The following is a 16,078-nucleotide window of genomic DNA, read 5'->3' on the forward strand; positions in this document are numbered from 1 at the left end:
TCGATCTCTCGAACCGTGCATGGCCCGTGACGGGTCAGGGGGCGACCACCTTCGCGCGCTACCTCAAGTTGCGAGTGTTCCTTTTGCGCACGCGTCTTATTCTCAAAATCTTTATGAAAAAGGCTAGAGAATCTATGATCAATATTTTAACTCTGCTCTAAAAATTATACTTCAGATTTCTCATTAATTTCGGTGCTAATTTGATTTATACGAATTTATATCATTATTAATAATACTATAATTTTAAATACCGATGATAGAAATATTCTTCTTTGCTTAACAATTCGGACAGCGAACACTGAATTTAACAATGGTTTCAGGAAAAATGCATCGAGAGGAGAATCAAAGGAAACTTTCGCCGGGTCGAGAAAGTTCTGTTATTCTCCGTTCTCGATCCAGCAGCGAGAAAAAAATCTCATTTCCGCGAGATCTTATTAACTGAAAAATTAATTACTATCCTAGTATCTCTCTAGACTATCATGTTTAAAAGAATTGTAGAAAGAAATCTTTAATTTTTTGAAATTGAAGCTGAGACACGCGACACAGCAGTGTGCGGTAATGTGAGATCGATAAAAACTGACATAATGGATTTTCTCGATTCCAATCTGGGATGGAATCACGCGAGGATTAGCCTCGCGATTTAGTGGCATCGTCGTTGTCCGGCCGGCGCGGCGGCCGTTGAAGTTCCAATTTTATTTTCCGTGGAAGTGCAGCGACGACACTAGTAGCTGGCAGAAGAGACGTCCGCCACGTCGGTCGGTGACGGTGGTACGGGGTTGTATACGCGTTATACGCCTGCATATATGTGCACATATATAGGTGAAGAGAGTGTGGGATATACACACGATGTGGTCGCGGGGCCAACGACCGGAGCGCACGACTGCTGCAACGAACAGGGGGAGGAGGGAAGGGAGAAGAGGGATGGCGATCTGTCTGAGGGACGGTAGGGGAAGGTGAGCGTATCTGCTACCACGCGAGGAGAGTGGGGGCGTGAGGTACCATAGTAAAAGTAGGAGGTTTGATGCCAAAGAGGGAGAGAGGAGGACGCGAAACGGAGTAACGGTGACGTACGTAACGCGCGCGCGTGCGCGTGCGCGCGCCGCTCCAACAGTCGCGACACTCTCCGCTCTGCTTGGGGGCATTAACCGCTCGCTCGTTCGCTAGCTCGTTCTAGCACTCTCCTACGACCCCAAGAATTTGCCGTTCCGTTCTGTTGCCCGGGCATCGATATCGGTAAAGTCGATCGCAGAGGTCAGAGATGGCTGCTCCTGTGCGCGTAGTTTTGTACTGTGCTGGTACTGCCGAACGATATAGCGGAGATATGATTTAGTTATAACATCCAGGTACCGATCCTGATTGCTTTTGCATAAATGAGATTCTTACCAAATTATGCCGCGGGCATTTATTGATATTCATGGATCGAGCTAATCAAAAGACTTATCGATATTTACATCTCTGAAAAATGATCTACAAAAGATTCATAAATAGTTAAGAATTAATTTAATTTTTTTTCTGGAAATGTCTTTTTGATCCTTCCATTATCAACAAATTACTGTCAATTTGTGAAACGGAATTCACCCTTTTGAATTCTGAATTTTTCCAAAAGTCATTGGGTGTCGCTAATTGCATCAAGCGGAATGACGCACGATCTTTGAATGGCAGAAGTGATCTATTATACTTTTCGCTGATGATATCGTGTTTCGCGAGACGAATTTATCGGGTGTAAAAATTACGGCGGTCCGATTTTACCCCGTGGAGAAGCGTTATCTCGAAGAGCTCCCGCTTCGGTGGACAAATACCACGTCGAGCGAACACCTACCACGATAATAAGCGGCTGACCCGATTCTAAAGTAGATGCACCGGGGTCGGTAACCTCAAGCGAGCACCGAAATACTCGCGCAATCAAATGAAAATGAGATCGCGACTCGTTACGACGTCAAAAATGACGGTTACCCGAGAGAGAGGAGGGGAGAGTGGGGGAAGGCTTCCCTGTGGGAAGGGGGTGTGCGGCGAGGGCAGCGGGATGAGGGAGGAGAAGGAGGAGGCGGAGGAGGAGGTGGAGGAAGAGGGAGAGTGACGTAACTGGCTCGGAGGGTCGACGACCGGAGGGTTAATGCACTGGTCGCCTGATTTCAACCCTCCGGAAAAAGCGCCGACGCCGACGTGCACCTCCACCGATTGTTTTGTATTGCGGAAATTTAAAGAGGAGCTCCACTAACTAAAAAGTCTCATTCCGAAATAATTTCTAATGCCTTCGAGAAGATTAGCCACGTAAGAGTTCCTTTGCGGCGATTGATTTTGATGGAGGTTTATATGTATGTCAAACTTTAATTTTATATTTTCTGACTTCGAGATAAAAAATTTTCTAATTAAAAATTCGAGTTTAATGTTAACAGGATGAAAGATGTTTAACGAAATCAAACTGTATTTTATAAATCAATCGAAGCACGCAATACTAACGAAGAATACTGTGTGAAAATTATATTTATTTCAAATCTAATTTGCTATGTACCGTTATAATGGCAGGAGTAGAGCGATAATAGCGCCATTCGACTATTCTCGAATTGCAATCGATATAACTCAAATTGATCTAAAATATTTAAAATACTGCATCTATTTTATTCTCCTGCGTGATCCTTTAATGAATTTATTTTTATATTCCTCAGTAAATTTGAGAAGAACGAGATACTCGATATATTGTTATCATATCTTTTGATGTGATTTATCTCATATTGGAAAAGGTTTCGATATTCCCGATTGTTGAATCTTAACAATTCAAAACTTCGATTTTTTTAACGGAATTTTTTCTATTTTTGAAATATTTCCGAATTTATTGAATAACACAAAGTATTCAAGTATGCAAAAATATCGTATTCGCTTTCTTGACAATCATATGACGTTTTACATGTTACGTCAGCATTTTTTTTCTTCTGGCGAAATTAATATTTCAATACTGCAGTCTATGACGCGAGGAGAAAAGTAGCGTTCTACTGATGAGACAGTAGAGCGAAATAGTGCAACTGTGTAGTAGTGTGACCGAGCGACCTAGTCTTAAAGATATCCAACACTCTTCCGCGTTCTCTTCCCTTTCCACAAGCCCCTCTTCCAGTACCTTAAGACGCTCTACCGCTAGCGGCTAGGTCACTCGGTGGAGACTCGTTCGGCTTAGTGCCTCTTACGGCGCTGCGGCTATAAGTTACTGACCTAGTCAACCAGTCGGGGGCCATGACTCTGTCCGAGCGATTAGTCTCCTCAGTGAATTTCAGCCGTCGGAACGGCGAGCAGAAGCAGGAGGATGATCGACGAAGGAGACGGAAAAAGTCCTTAGTCAGGTGTTTTCATACAAAATGCGGTCGATGTAGTTCCTTTTTTCCGTGCCTACAATAGGAGCAATGAAAGCAGAAGTACCTGCCGCTGCGCTATTGATCGAAAGATCTTTTCGATACTTTCGCTTCCCCGCGGTTGTAATCATCATTTTGGTTTTTCGGTAGGCCCAACTCTCTCTTTTATCTCCTCTCTTTTGGGGCTCTTCTCTGGTTTCTCCGCAGCAGGATGTCTATTGAAAGCTCCATTACCTCCGCTCGATTATATCGGTGAGAAAAGCCGCCAAAACAATTATTACTCATGTATTGTGAACACTTTGAAAGAGATGCATTTAGTGCCCAGCTATTTATTCAGTCTAATTTCAAAATTTATGTTCCGTGCATTTGTCCATTCATATAATCGTTTTTGCAAAACGAGAATAGATACAAATATAAATAAAGATTAGAAAGATTTACAAACGTTGAAAGATTTTAATCTCTTTTAATAATTTATCATAATTCTGTGCTGTGTAAACATCTATCACTTATCAACAAGTATTGTAAAAGGCATATCACATAATCCATGTGACGATTCGATTAGGAAATATCTTGAGATCATAAATACATATATATTTCGTAAAAAAAAAAAATCAAAATAAATAGCGTGAAACACGAGATGAGGAGAAAGACGATGGCACGAAGTTATCGCGCGAGCGGTCTAAGTTGATCTGCGAGCGCGAACGATCCAAGGTACCTGGTAGCATGACCAGACTACCTCCACCACATCGCGTGGTTATGGAGGTGGTAAAGTCGGCGGTGGGTAGTGGCGCCGTTCCTTCACTTCCTAAAACGCGTCGATAGCCGATGCTGACCCTACTATCCGCTTCCGGCCGAGTCGATGCATACAAACGAAACAAAAGATGCCGATCTGGTTGTAATTTTGATAGCTCGGAAAGTTTTTTGTGACGAAGAAAAATTATGTGTTTCTCAACACGTACAGACGTTGAGGAGACAATTAAAATGCAGAGTAACTCTAGCCTGAATAACATTTTCAGAATTCTCTGATCTTCATAAAATGTCTTACTCGACAATTTTGGATGAAACATTAGCCTGACACAGGAACCATTTGAACCATAGGCTTTGAAAAAAGGACTTTGAAAAAAGAATCCGACATGTCTACCTGCTTCGGACCTTTTTCTGAATTTCATTGAAACGGAAATATTGCGGGTGGTAAAAAAAATATGTCGCATTTTTACGCCTAGTCATATCCCTCCCAGAACATAACAGATCATCTTGTAACAAAAATGGCGCAGAAACAGGACTGACATTGACTAAAATCTATAAGAAAATGATTGATGATCGATGCTTTTAACTATGATGTATTGATCGCTTTGTAGTTAAAAAGTACGTGCATAATGATCACGATGACCATGGCAATACAGAATAAATCGAAGGAGGCCTTCACGAGATCCTCTGCCGATGCAGAGGAATTGCCGGGTCGTGAAATAACTTCAAGGACCACCTCAAATCTCTTATGATTTCCGCGTGACCAAGGTTAATCCGCGTTTGGCCGTTTGGATAGCTCCTATTTAGCCTTGGTGGTCTCACATCACGCATTTACATTCACTCACATTCACTCTGGTCGCGCCGCACAGCATCGCGCATCCGCGATTTCGATATTCGTAGATAGAAGAAGTTATAACATATCTATAGCTGCGTCTTGAATCTATGGATTCTTTAAGCAATTTAAAGTGAATTTTAACGCAAATATGATCATATTCCTTTTCTTATAATGTTTTCATTTTTTAATATGATGCATTTTGTTTTGTAAGTGTATTAAATTTATAAAATCATTCCTAACTTTTATTTCTCTGATTATGAATCAGTCGATGTTTACGCTAAAGCAAGATCGGTTCTCTTGACAAAACTGGGACGAATTTACATATCGAAATCGCTTGGCGCGAAAATACACGGCATTTCCGATCGCTCATGCGAGATTAGATTCCGTCAGCGTCTCCGACGGAAAAGTTCGAACAATTGTAATGTAAGAGTTCGAAGAGACGATAGCCAAAGGAATCGGATCGTTGTGTAACAAATAAATGATCTGCTGCGGTACTCACCTTACATCCCTCGCAGGAATGAACTCCATAATGAAAACCGGAAGCCTTGTCACCACAGACCCGACACAACACAGTGGTCCCGTCGAATTCTGAAACAAACGAGAAAAACGCGTTCCGTTAATGCAGGTCGTAACGATATCCTCTCCCGCGGCTTCTTCTTCTCTCGCGCTGCGCGAGAGAAAGGTGGGAGGGAAAGAAGAACACTTTCTCCTCTCTCGCGCGTGTAGCGGGTTACAGCATCGCGCCGCATTACAACTTTCTGCTTTCACCCACTGTCGCGGCATCGCGATCCCATCCCGTTTTACGATTGCGCGCCAGTCGCAAATTTTTGCTATTTGCATCGTCGCTTCGCTGTTATGAAGGAAAAAAAACGCGTACCTATGTTGAGCTCAGGCTCGGGTTTAGCGGATGAGACGGTCGAATCCATCGTTGGCATACTGGGACTAAGACGATGATGATCCGCTAACTGCATTACATGATACGGACTAGACATGCCCTGACTGGGTACGCGCGACACGTTGGACGCGCGGGAATCGTGCGAGGATACGCTGGGGATCAGCAATTCGGTTGTGGGTGACGTAGCCAGCGTGTCCTGCGCGCTACTGTCCGGAATAAGGATCATGATTTGTTCAGGAGAGTCTCCGTCGTTAACGCTCTCCTCTCCGACTGATTTAACATCCGTTTATTCACCACACTACACTGAGAAAACGATTAATAAGAGTCCACATATTGTCCCGGAGGTTTACGATACTGTTCCACTTGTTCTCATCCCGCTCTCACTGTCACCACGCTCACTGACCAATCACCAATAAATTTGATTCGCACGTGCGTATACGCGCGCGCGCGCGCGCAAGTCCACGTGCAACTGCAACGTTCAACTTTCCGAATATCGAAGCACGCGAACGATCGGCGCGATCTGCGACTGTTGCAAAGGTTACGGACAGACGTTGCAGTGAAGCTCGCGACAAACGACGCGACGGATTGGTAGCAGAGCTGAGCGCGAGCGGATAGTAGCCTGAAGAGAGAGTGAAAGTAAGTCTTCGCTCGAGGGAGGTTCGCGTTGGTCTGACTCTTGTTCGGCGCTGCCGAGTGTTGGTTACCTGGGGGCCGTGCAGCCCTTACTCTGAGTTACTTGGAGGTGGAGGGGAGGGATTGATGTGCCTGCTCGGCTGCCAGGCTATCAGGCTGCCTCGACCATCTACAATGTCTACGCCCTGGCTACCTAGTATGTAGTAGAGGACACTCAACACATTGCTCCGTAAGCTCTCTTACAGGGCCCCCCGAGAGAGTTCATCGTATTTTCAATGCTGGAGGTCACTGACAAGTCGCTGCGGGCCCGTCACAGTATGCCGTGCTGTCGCGGCCGCGACGGGCCCGACCAATCGGCCGTCAGCTCGGTAGGCCCCGCAGCCGCGCGATTGGTCCGACTTGTCCCTACCACGGCCGGCCGGAGTCTCCTTCCTCCCGTTGGAGGAAGTTCATCGGCCGAAACCTTGACTGAATTACCCCGCAGCAACGGCCAAGGCCATGCGCCCTCTCGCTCAAGCTAACCGCGAATGTAGTGATTGTCGCATTGCTTCTCTTTCTCTTTCCCCCCTCTCTCTCATTCTTTTTCTCTTCCTCTCGCTGTCTTCTTGTCTTTCTTCTTATGTCTCTTTCTACTTCTCTCTGTTTCTCGTCTCTCGCTCGCTCTTTCCTCTCTATATATCGCGTTCTTTCCCTCCGCTCTTTCCTTCTTTCCTCTCTTTCTTCTCTGTCAGTATGCTATATAAGTATCTCTTTTTTTGTGGCATATGTCGCTTTGTTTCTTCGTAATGTGTCTTATTCTCGCAGAAAATATTGATTCCCGCGCGAAGATTTACGCCCACGACCTTTGTCATTGCCTTACCAACGTAAAGGATTATTCGTAATGATTTTCGATAACATTAATTGCGAAGCGTAAAATTTCATTAAAAAATTTATTATCAAGATACTTTATATCCATGAACGAAACACACAGTCACGTGCATGTTTGCGCGAAAAAAATATGATGACGGCTCGACGTATCCGCTGAATCGGCTGATACAAGAGATCAAGTTAGTGTCGGTATTCTACATTATAAATTAACATTTAGTATCCCGATCGCATTCTTGTGACTGTTTATCAGTTTTCTTACGTTGCGTCGAATTACTGCTGATAAGACCGAACCCGATATTAAACTAGTTATCAAATCTCTTGAAATATGCAAAAAGAGTGGAAGAATTTTGTGTAAATATTGAAATAAACAGCAGATGTATTTTTCTTATTGAATTTGTAAATGAACAATCCTTTTGTATCGAACATTAATATTTTCATCATTAAGCCTGAAATCAAATTATTATTAGCCAATTATTATTAAATTACTGTTAATCCAAATAAGATTGATTACGAATCATCTTTTCACTGGTACCTCGTATTTTGATTACCCAATAATGTGCCAGAATAAGATATCGAGAAAGAAGAGTAAAGTTAATACTAATAATGGCACTGTTAGAAAATTATCATAAAAGATAAATTATTGTATCAATGATGAAACATGTTAGCTTGCATACTTGAAAATTCTTATCTGTTTGCACACATACTGGAGAAAGTTAATATTTATAAAGCAATAAAAGTTCATAAAATAAAAACAAACATTGATATTTATGAGGCCATGTTTTACGAAGTGTCTCAGTAAGGTCAACAGTCAAGTCCCAAAGGGATGCCCTGGCGTAGGGAAAAGAATTATATGATATTCCCCTCCATCGATTTTCTTGTACTATGATCGAATCGATATAGTTACTTAATTTTTTTTTTTTTTTTTTTTTTTAATATGTTTGCAGGATTCAAAATTGCCTAATTTTTTAAATATACTTTTACCTGATCCACGAAATCTAAGCGGTTATCGAATACGAATATTTAAAAACGTTGAATTACGCGAACGCGTTTCATAGGCGCGTGCCAACTTTACTTTTATTAATTAGAAATAATTCATAATAATTAACAGTTAATATTCCAGTTTAATTATAGTTAACGTATGTGTGCGTGTATGTTATATAATTCATAATAATTACAGTACAGTTTGTACACATTTACTATTATGTCATGGCACTCGTAAAGTTATGTGAAACAAAAATTAAAATACGCAATCTCTAAGTAGCATTGGATATCTATACAACTTCTTTGTTCTGTTATATTTCTCACAAATCGCTGATATATATTCGGAAGGGAGAGTTCTTCAATTAATCGACGCTTATTAACTATAATAAAACTCCGTTTCTCCGTGAAATAGATTTACGCGTAGTTCGCCAAAATATTTCTTCACGCTCTCTTACTCGGCTACGAACTCGGACAGACTTCGAACGTAATGGCCGCGACGACGGAGGTCAGACGGCGTTTCCTTGAAATCGGGTAGCGACCTGCAGCTATCGCACATTTATATATGCAATGAATGACCATGATCCTAGTATCTATTTTTAATGGGTCGCAGTATATAAAGCTATCGTGCGTATCGTTTTTTTTTTTTTTTACTTTAAGCATCGTATCAAACGAGATTAATTTTTTGGATGTAAACCGAATTTGGAAATAAACGCAATAGTTTATTTTCACTAATAAATTTCACAGAATGTCGAAATAAATAATTCCTTCGGAATATATACGGGTGATCACTGGCGTGTTTATATCGACAACCTTCATGAAAGAAAAAAAAACGATTGGCTCGAACGATAAATTGTATTTTACCACGTTGAAGGAATATTAATTGCGTCGCATCCATAAATCTGTAAGCGTGCTGCTTCGCTTTGCCTAATTATCGCCCTTGAATTACATGACTTTCCGTCTTCGCGTACGCTTAATGAGTACGTTTTAGCAATTATGTAAATGGGATCATCGGTGTTTGCATTGTATTGAGGCGGTCCGTGATTCTTTCTTCTCGCTATAATAGAATAGTAACGTGCAACGATGCATGCAGGGATGCAGGGGAGAGAGAGAGAGGCGCAGATAAAAATGTAACAAGCAGGAGCATAATTAGAGGTTGCTTCCTCGCGGCAACCAAGACTGCATTGTCTACCGTCCGTGTCCTTGGCACTGAGCGACCGGTCGCCGACTTCATCGTCGCTTTACTGCTTTCAAGATTCTCAGCTTCCTACCAGCTTCGTTATTACACGATGCATCAAAAGTTCTAGACGCTATTTACATCCCTACAGATTGTTTAAAAAATTATCTCTATTTCAAAAACAAAAAGATGCATCGTAATAAATATATAAAGTTACAGTATTATATCTTGCATAATAAGAATACGTGTATCCCCTGTAGTACGTTATACGATAATCGGTTCTCAGATCGTTGCGCTAGGTTTATATATTCCCGACCATTTATATATATATATATATATATATAATATATATATGTACATATGTATATACATATATATATATATGTATATAAAGGAGGGAAACAGTTTTCGATCTAGTCGCTGCGCTGGACGATCGCGAATACTCGCGGGTTAACGGCGAGCGTAATCGCAGATACATAGGCTTGGTGCATCAGCATGGGCGCCGATCGTCGCGTATATGTCGTACCGCTGAGTAATATGGCGATACTTCCGCAGTGGGCGCTATGGGGCAGGCTATGGGCATAACGGTGCGCACGGCGCGTCACGCATATGCGTGCGTGATGTCACTGAACCTGGAGCAGCAGCAGCAGCATGCAGCAGCAACAGCGGGTGCACGTATGTATGTACAACTCGCAAGAATACCACGCGACTGCTCTATTTCGTCGCTTTATGCGTCGCTTATGCTTCACTGAACTGGATTCTGCGTTGCACGTGCCTCATTAATTTTTCCAACGCGTTCTTAAGATTGTGTAACGGGTAAGATGATTGGAAAACTCGCGAGATAGCAATTGGAGGATTACTATAAACGTACGCTTGCCCGCTTTAAAATATCATTGATTGAAAGAAAAGAGATCCGGGCGCTTCACGTTTGCGAAATTACTTAAAGATTGAGCCCAACCTATTTACGCTGCATTCGGAAATGTTGTAGAATCTATTTAATTGAATGGCATGCTTTCTCGGTACGAACGTCGACGAGTCAGTTGTCCCAAAAAAGAAAAGAAACGGAAGGATCGGTGGGCGTGGAAAAGCAGCTGCGTTGCATCACGTGTGCACTTCGCTGCACGTACATTAACATGCGTGTTGTATTTCGCCGGCGTAATCTTTTTAATGCGGCGCGTGTCTTCGATCATATCACGCCCGGGAAGCAGAATGACTCAGGATATATGTCAACGATGCATCGATGTGTCGAACGGATGCGTAGGCACCGAACTCCTCCGTTCACGAAATGTCAACGTAATCATTTCCAAATCATTATATATTTTTTCAGCATACCAATTTTGACTTTAATTAAAATCCATTTATCGGTCTTATTACAGTTGCCAATATTGGTAAATTTTTAGTCAATTTGAATTTAAATCTGATAGTAATAAAATTTTTATTTAAAAAATAATGAAAAGGAATGCAATTATTGAATTTGGTTCTATTCTGCGAACACATTCTGTCACATTAAAATGAAATCGGCGCAAACGTGATGTCGCTCGTTCGCAGCGAAAGAAAAATGGAAAAAGTAATTTCTCTGCTGGCGCCTCGCGTCGGCCGATGGACGACTTGTGCCGCGACCTGCAAAGAAATGCAAGGAGGCCGCTTGACCACCTTGTTGCGCTCGCGAGCGAGCACATGTACACAATTGACTCGCGTCTATAAATGGTGAGTATGGTGACGCGTACAATTCGCTGCCGCGAAAGAAGCATCGCATCGTCCAGGTGGAACCTGAAGGAAGAAATGAGAGGATGGCACGTAACGATGCGATGCAAGTAATGTAGATGTCTGCGTCGAGTACAGTTGCAACAAACGGCGAAGCGAGATGAGCGATCCGAGACGCGCGTCCGCGATTCGTGCACAGTTCGCGCTAAAGAAAAAAAAATGCAGTACCGTGCGCCATTCTGATTGTGCGTCCTATAGGAAGACTTCGATTTTCAAAGCCTCAGCATCTTGCACCGTTAGATCTTTGATGAACCGAGATGAACAAGTTTATAGTAAAGTTACTGTCAGCCGCAAATCCCGTCGTTTCAGTACAAAGTAAAGGAAGAAATAGAACATCATGATTGAGCATCCTACGTTCATCATTCCGATCGTGGTGTCTATACGAAGGTTTCGATTTTCAAAATCTCATTTCCTTAAGTCATTATATATTGTCGACGGGGAAAAATGATCGAGCTATAATAGATTGCCATCTATAAATCGGATCGCGTGGGTTAAGCGAACGCAAGAAGTGGGATAGCCGTGTTATCCTAGCTGTATTCTAGGAACCAAGAGTGCTCCAACCTGCGAAGTCTTAGCTCCTTGAACCGTTAGATCCTGTGCCCCTTGAATATCGCGATCTTTACATACTGAATGGTCAATGCATTCAGCTCTTGTACTTTAATATCTTTGGAAATCTAGAAACATCAATTCAAGGATGTTACAACGCATAGCGAGTGGTCAAACCACTATTTAGGCTTTAGGCTAGATCATCCTGTTAGAGTTATCATCGAAAGTAGTATTTATAACTGCGAAGCCAAAGATAGGCAGATGCGGAAGGAAAGACATTTTCCGCGGAGGAAATAACATGGAACGCGAAGGTAAAAGACATCGGCATCGGTAGAGAAGGAGAGAAAGAGAGAGAGAGCAAGGCAGAGAAAAGGAGGAAGAGAAAGAGCAAGGAACGTGTGCCACTAGCCTCAGGCTGGCCTGCTTCGTATTGCTACTTCGAGGTGCAAGTTGATTATAGCGAGTATCTTTACCCTGATCCCGCCTCCTCTCACGGGCTGACGAACGGACGGCCGCGGCCGTGGCAAACTACTTTTTTCTCTCTCAATTGATCGCGAAAAGCGAGGAGAAACGTGGAGGCCGATCGTACGAGTCTCCTAAATCGCTAACTGGACTGCCTGTGAGAACGACGAGACCGTGTTAATCGACAGTTAATCGATTAATTTTTCTCTTTCTATTCTCTTTTATTTTTTTACTGAATTTATAAAAGTTATACATTTATATAATTCAAATTTTATAAAGATAATAATGTAAAATGAAATCTATTATAAATTTAATTTATAAAATTAAATTTAGTTAATATTGCCTACATATGTAAGAATGGAGATATCTTTATTACATATCTCTCCGCTGGGAGAAAAATCCAGGTTTAAATAATCGGACAATCGTTTGATCTATGATATCCAATTATCAATGATATCTGGATATCATTAATCGGACATTGTTTTGGCCTTGATCGACTTTTTATAATTCCGACTGAAAGTTATCGGATTACCCGTTTGTTAATTTTCAAACGATTTATTTCTCTCAGCAATCGTGATTTAATTTATAACCGATAGTACACTATCATTTATTGCGATTAAAGATATTCATTTATCTAATCTTTTAGTCTATGGTAATAGTCATATATCTTACAATGATATATGACTATAAGTAAAGCCATATCTTTCACAAGTACATATTTTTATTTCTGTCAATTCGATAGATATAATACCTATTAATATTTAATAAAGTCTCCTTTAATACCGTTTTATCATTCGGTTATTATTAAAAGAAGTAAAAATATTTATTCGGAAATATATATATTTGAAATGCACTCTGAGAATGTAAAATTTGTTATAAAAATTTGTCCACCTATTTATCTCTAGATAAATGAGCGACAGTAAATCATACCTGATAGGTAATAACGTGCAACCGACGGAACCAACCAATCAAATTCTCGATTCGCGTACCAAAGGTTAATGCATTTAACATAAACGAGTAATGAGGGGGAAAGGTTATTAAGATCCTGAATTCACGGTCATCGATCTTTAGAACGGCGAGAAGCCCACTTCGCGAGGCGTGGTCTTCAGGAAGACAATGGATAGCAAGTCGGCGTCCTCGCGGTGCGTTGACCCAGAGAGTAGTCTAGATACGATTAATGGGGCTTTTACATAACCGGCCTTGTCGCTCTCGAATCTCGCGAGGTCCCGTCGTGATCGCGCGACGATCTAACTCATCGTCTGGCATCTGCATTGTGAGCTCGACGACAATACGCTGCATGGGAACCGGTTTCGCAAAATGCGGGTATAGCGATGTACAGCGCGGACGCCGCGCCGCGCCGGTTGCATCTGTTGCACCGAATGCAAGAGCGCAGAAGAAATACTGTAGGTAATAGTGAGAAAGAACGTTTTAACACATACGATACAAGATACCATCGTCTTTTTGTATAACAGCACGGTAGAAGGCCGTTTCTTGCAGAATTATATGGAGATTTCAAACGCATTCGATAACTTGGTAACTCGATGTTCTTTTAATGTGCTTTTAATGTGCAATAACGATATGGTTAAAGAACTGATAAATAGAGAGTGAATTCCGTGTAGATATGCGTCTTAATCTTTTATTATCAACTTGCGACTTTCAAACAACGAAAAATCTTTCCGCGGAACATAAAAGAGAGGTAATCGCAAATTATCGATTTAACGTACAGTAAATTTAATTGGAGTAGAGAACCGTGTCGCGCCTCGATTCACTGTCGATGGCGGCTCTCGCCGGGGTCCTTCACCAAGTGGGCCGGAAAGCGAAACCAATCGCGATTGGCGCGGCGCGGCGCAGCCAACGTGCTCCCGAAGAACGACCGAAAAGCTTAGCGCATGGGAAGATTCAATGACCTCGCGCGGTCGCGTGGCGGAATGCGCGCTTTTCGCCGACGACCGACCGATCGCAGCCACCGTTCTTTGAGATTCCGCCGAGCATAGGAAACGAGGTCCTCCACCTCGACAGTGCAATGTAATTGGGTATGGAGAGAGGTAGGGGAAGGTCGGTCACGGGTGTATCGCTGTATCGCTGCGATACAGTGGTTGCTAAGTCAAAATCAGTCTATCCACGGAGCGAAGCTTCACTCCGGGATGGAGAAGAAGGAGAGAAGGACGAGGAGGAGAAGGAGAGAAGGAGGAGGCACAGAGCGGCTTCCGCGAATGTTACGGGACTGCATAGCGACGTGGGAGTGCAGCGACTGCACCAGCGCGCGCGTCTTGCACCGACGTGCACGCACGTGCACACACGTGCACACACGCTGATCTTGGGAGTGCGCCGACCCCTACCAGCTCGCGAAACGGTCACTGACCTCCGTGCCGTTCGTCCCCATCCCACCCCGCGGCTCGCCACCGCGTCGCGTCGGGCCGCGCCGCGCCAGGCCGCGGACGAGCACCTGCGTCGACGCTGACGAAACGACGCGCGACGCCGCACCGGGATTGTATGGGCGTCGCGACGCCCGGCATAAAGCCCGGGATCGCGAGCGAGATACAGTGGCAAGTGCTCAAGCATTGTTAGGGGGATCGATTTTTTCACGCTTTGAAAGAAAATTATTCTTCAGTCACCGGTTTCATCAAAAGTACAGACAGCATTGGTATAAATACGATTTCAATTTATTTTATTTTTACTTTTTTTTAATGAGATAAGTTGTACGAAAGTCTGAGTAAATCGGAAAAGAGAACGGAGAGCTAGAATGCAGTTATAGGAGAGAAAATTTGCGTAACAATTTGCTTTGTCACTCGAGAGTCTTAAATTTTTGCTATTTTCTGCACACTTCTACAGTATTATTTAGCACGGAAAATTAATAAATATCGGCAATTCGCACGGTCCGAGGTTAGATAATCCAGGTGTTGCTCCGAGAGATTGCGAGGTCAATTACATTTAGCTTAGCGCGAGCTTTATGCGGCGCGAACAAAGTCGGAGGAAGAAGGTGAGTTAGTTCTTCGTCCTCTCCCTTCGGCCTCGTTAGATAGATGCGCTTTTGCTTCCCGGTGCTTAGGAACGCTGGATATGCGAACGTGGCAGAGGAGAGGGCCGCTCGAAAAGTGGGAGAGGGACGGGGAGGGAGAGAGAAGCGCAGAAAGAGAAGAAGAGAAGAAAGAAGAAGTGCAAGAGGAACAAGAAGAAAGAGGAGGCAGAAGAAGAGGGGAACGCGCATCCTCGGGGCCGTCCTAACGGTAGGGCGGGTCACTGCACGCGGCTATGCGAATGCAACTCTTTGCAGTTGCACTGTGAGCGCCGCGCCGGGCAAAGACTTCCACCACTGTCGTGTTGCACCGGTGCAATGCCCTACCTAGGTGTAACGCTCCCAGCTGCCCTTACGTGCATCCTCGCCGTCCACGCAGATACGCGCCCCCTTTTCTCCTCTCCTCTCGTTCTTCGTCCTCTATCTTCCTTCGAGTCCTTGAACTCTCTCGCGAAGGGCCCCGTTGAGAACACCAAGTGGCAGTATCTCCGGCGATAATAGCTTACGAAAATGTTCGAGGGCGCACCTGACTCTTCGAACGACTCATGTCTCACGTAAACGATCGATTTAGTCTCGCAAAATCGATTAATAATCTCTCTCTCTCTCTCTCTCCCTCTCTCTCTCTCTCTCTCTCTCTCTCTCTCTCTCTCTCTCTCTCTCTCTCTCTCTCTCTCTCTCTCTCCATAATTTCAAAAATAACATGTTTACTGTAAACTCGCATATTATCGGAAATTGATTAAACAGAGCCGCGCTTCACAATTGGTAAATACAAATTTGTGGAAAGACCCATCTTAAAGAGGATCTGACTGAAAACCAC

General features: G+C 43.2%; 1 protein-coding gene across 4 annotated transcripts in view; it reads right to left on the reverse strand.

Moving 5' to 3' along the window:
- The window catches only part of LOC112462972 (nuclear hormone receptor E75), an 88,901-nt gene that overhangs the window by 9,791 nt on the left and 63,032 nt on the right, over positions 1–16,078 (reverse strand). For 3 of the 4 annotated variants that reach the window (XM_025029078.1, XM_025029075.1, XM_025029076.1), the window contains exon 2: positions 5,423–5,511. In XM_025029078.1, coding sequence (XP_024884846.1) covers positions 5,423–5,511 — 89 coding nt within the window. Of the gene's footprint in view, positions 1–5,422; positions 5,512–5,800; positions 6,474–16,078 lie in introns of those variants that run through there. The other variant, XM_025029074.1, reaches the window with a different exon arrangement.

The sequence above is a fragment of the Temnothorax curvispinosus genome, unplaced genomic scaffold, assembly GCF_003070985.1.
Source record: "Temnothorax curvispinosus isolate PA1 unplaced genomic scaffold, ASM307098v1 QBEX01012990.1, whole genome shotgun sequence".
Lineage (NCBI taxonomy): Eukaryota > Metazoa > Arthropoda > Insecta > Hymenoptera > Formicidae > Temnothorax > Temnothorax curvispinosus.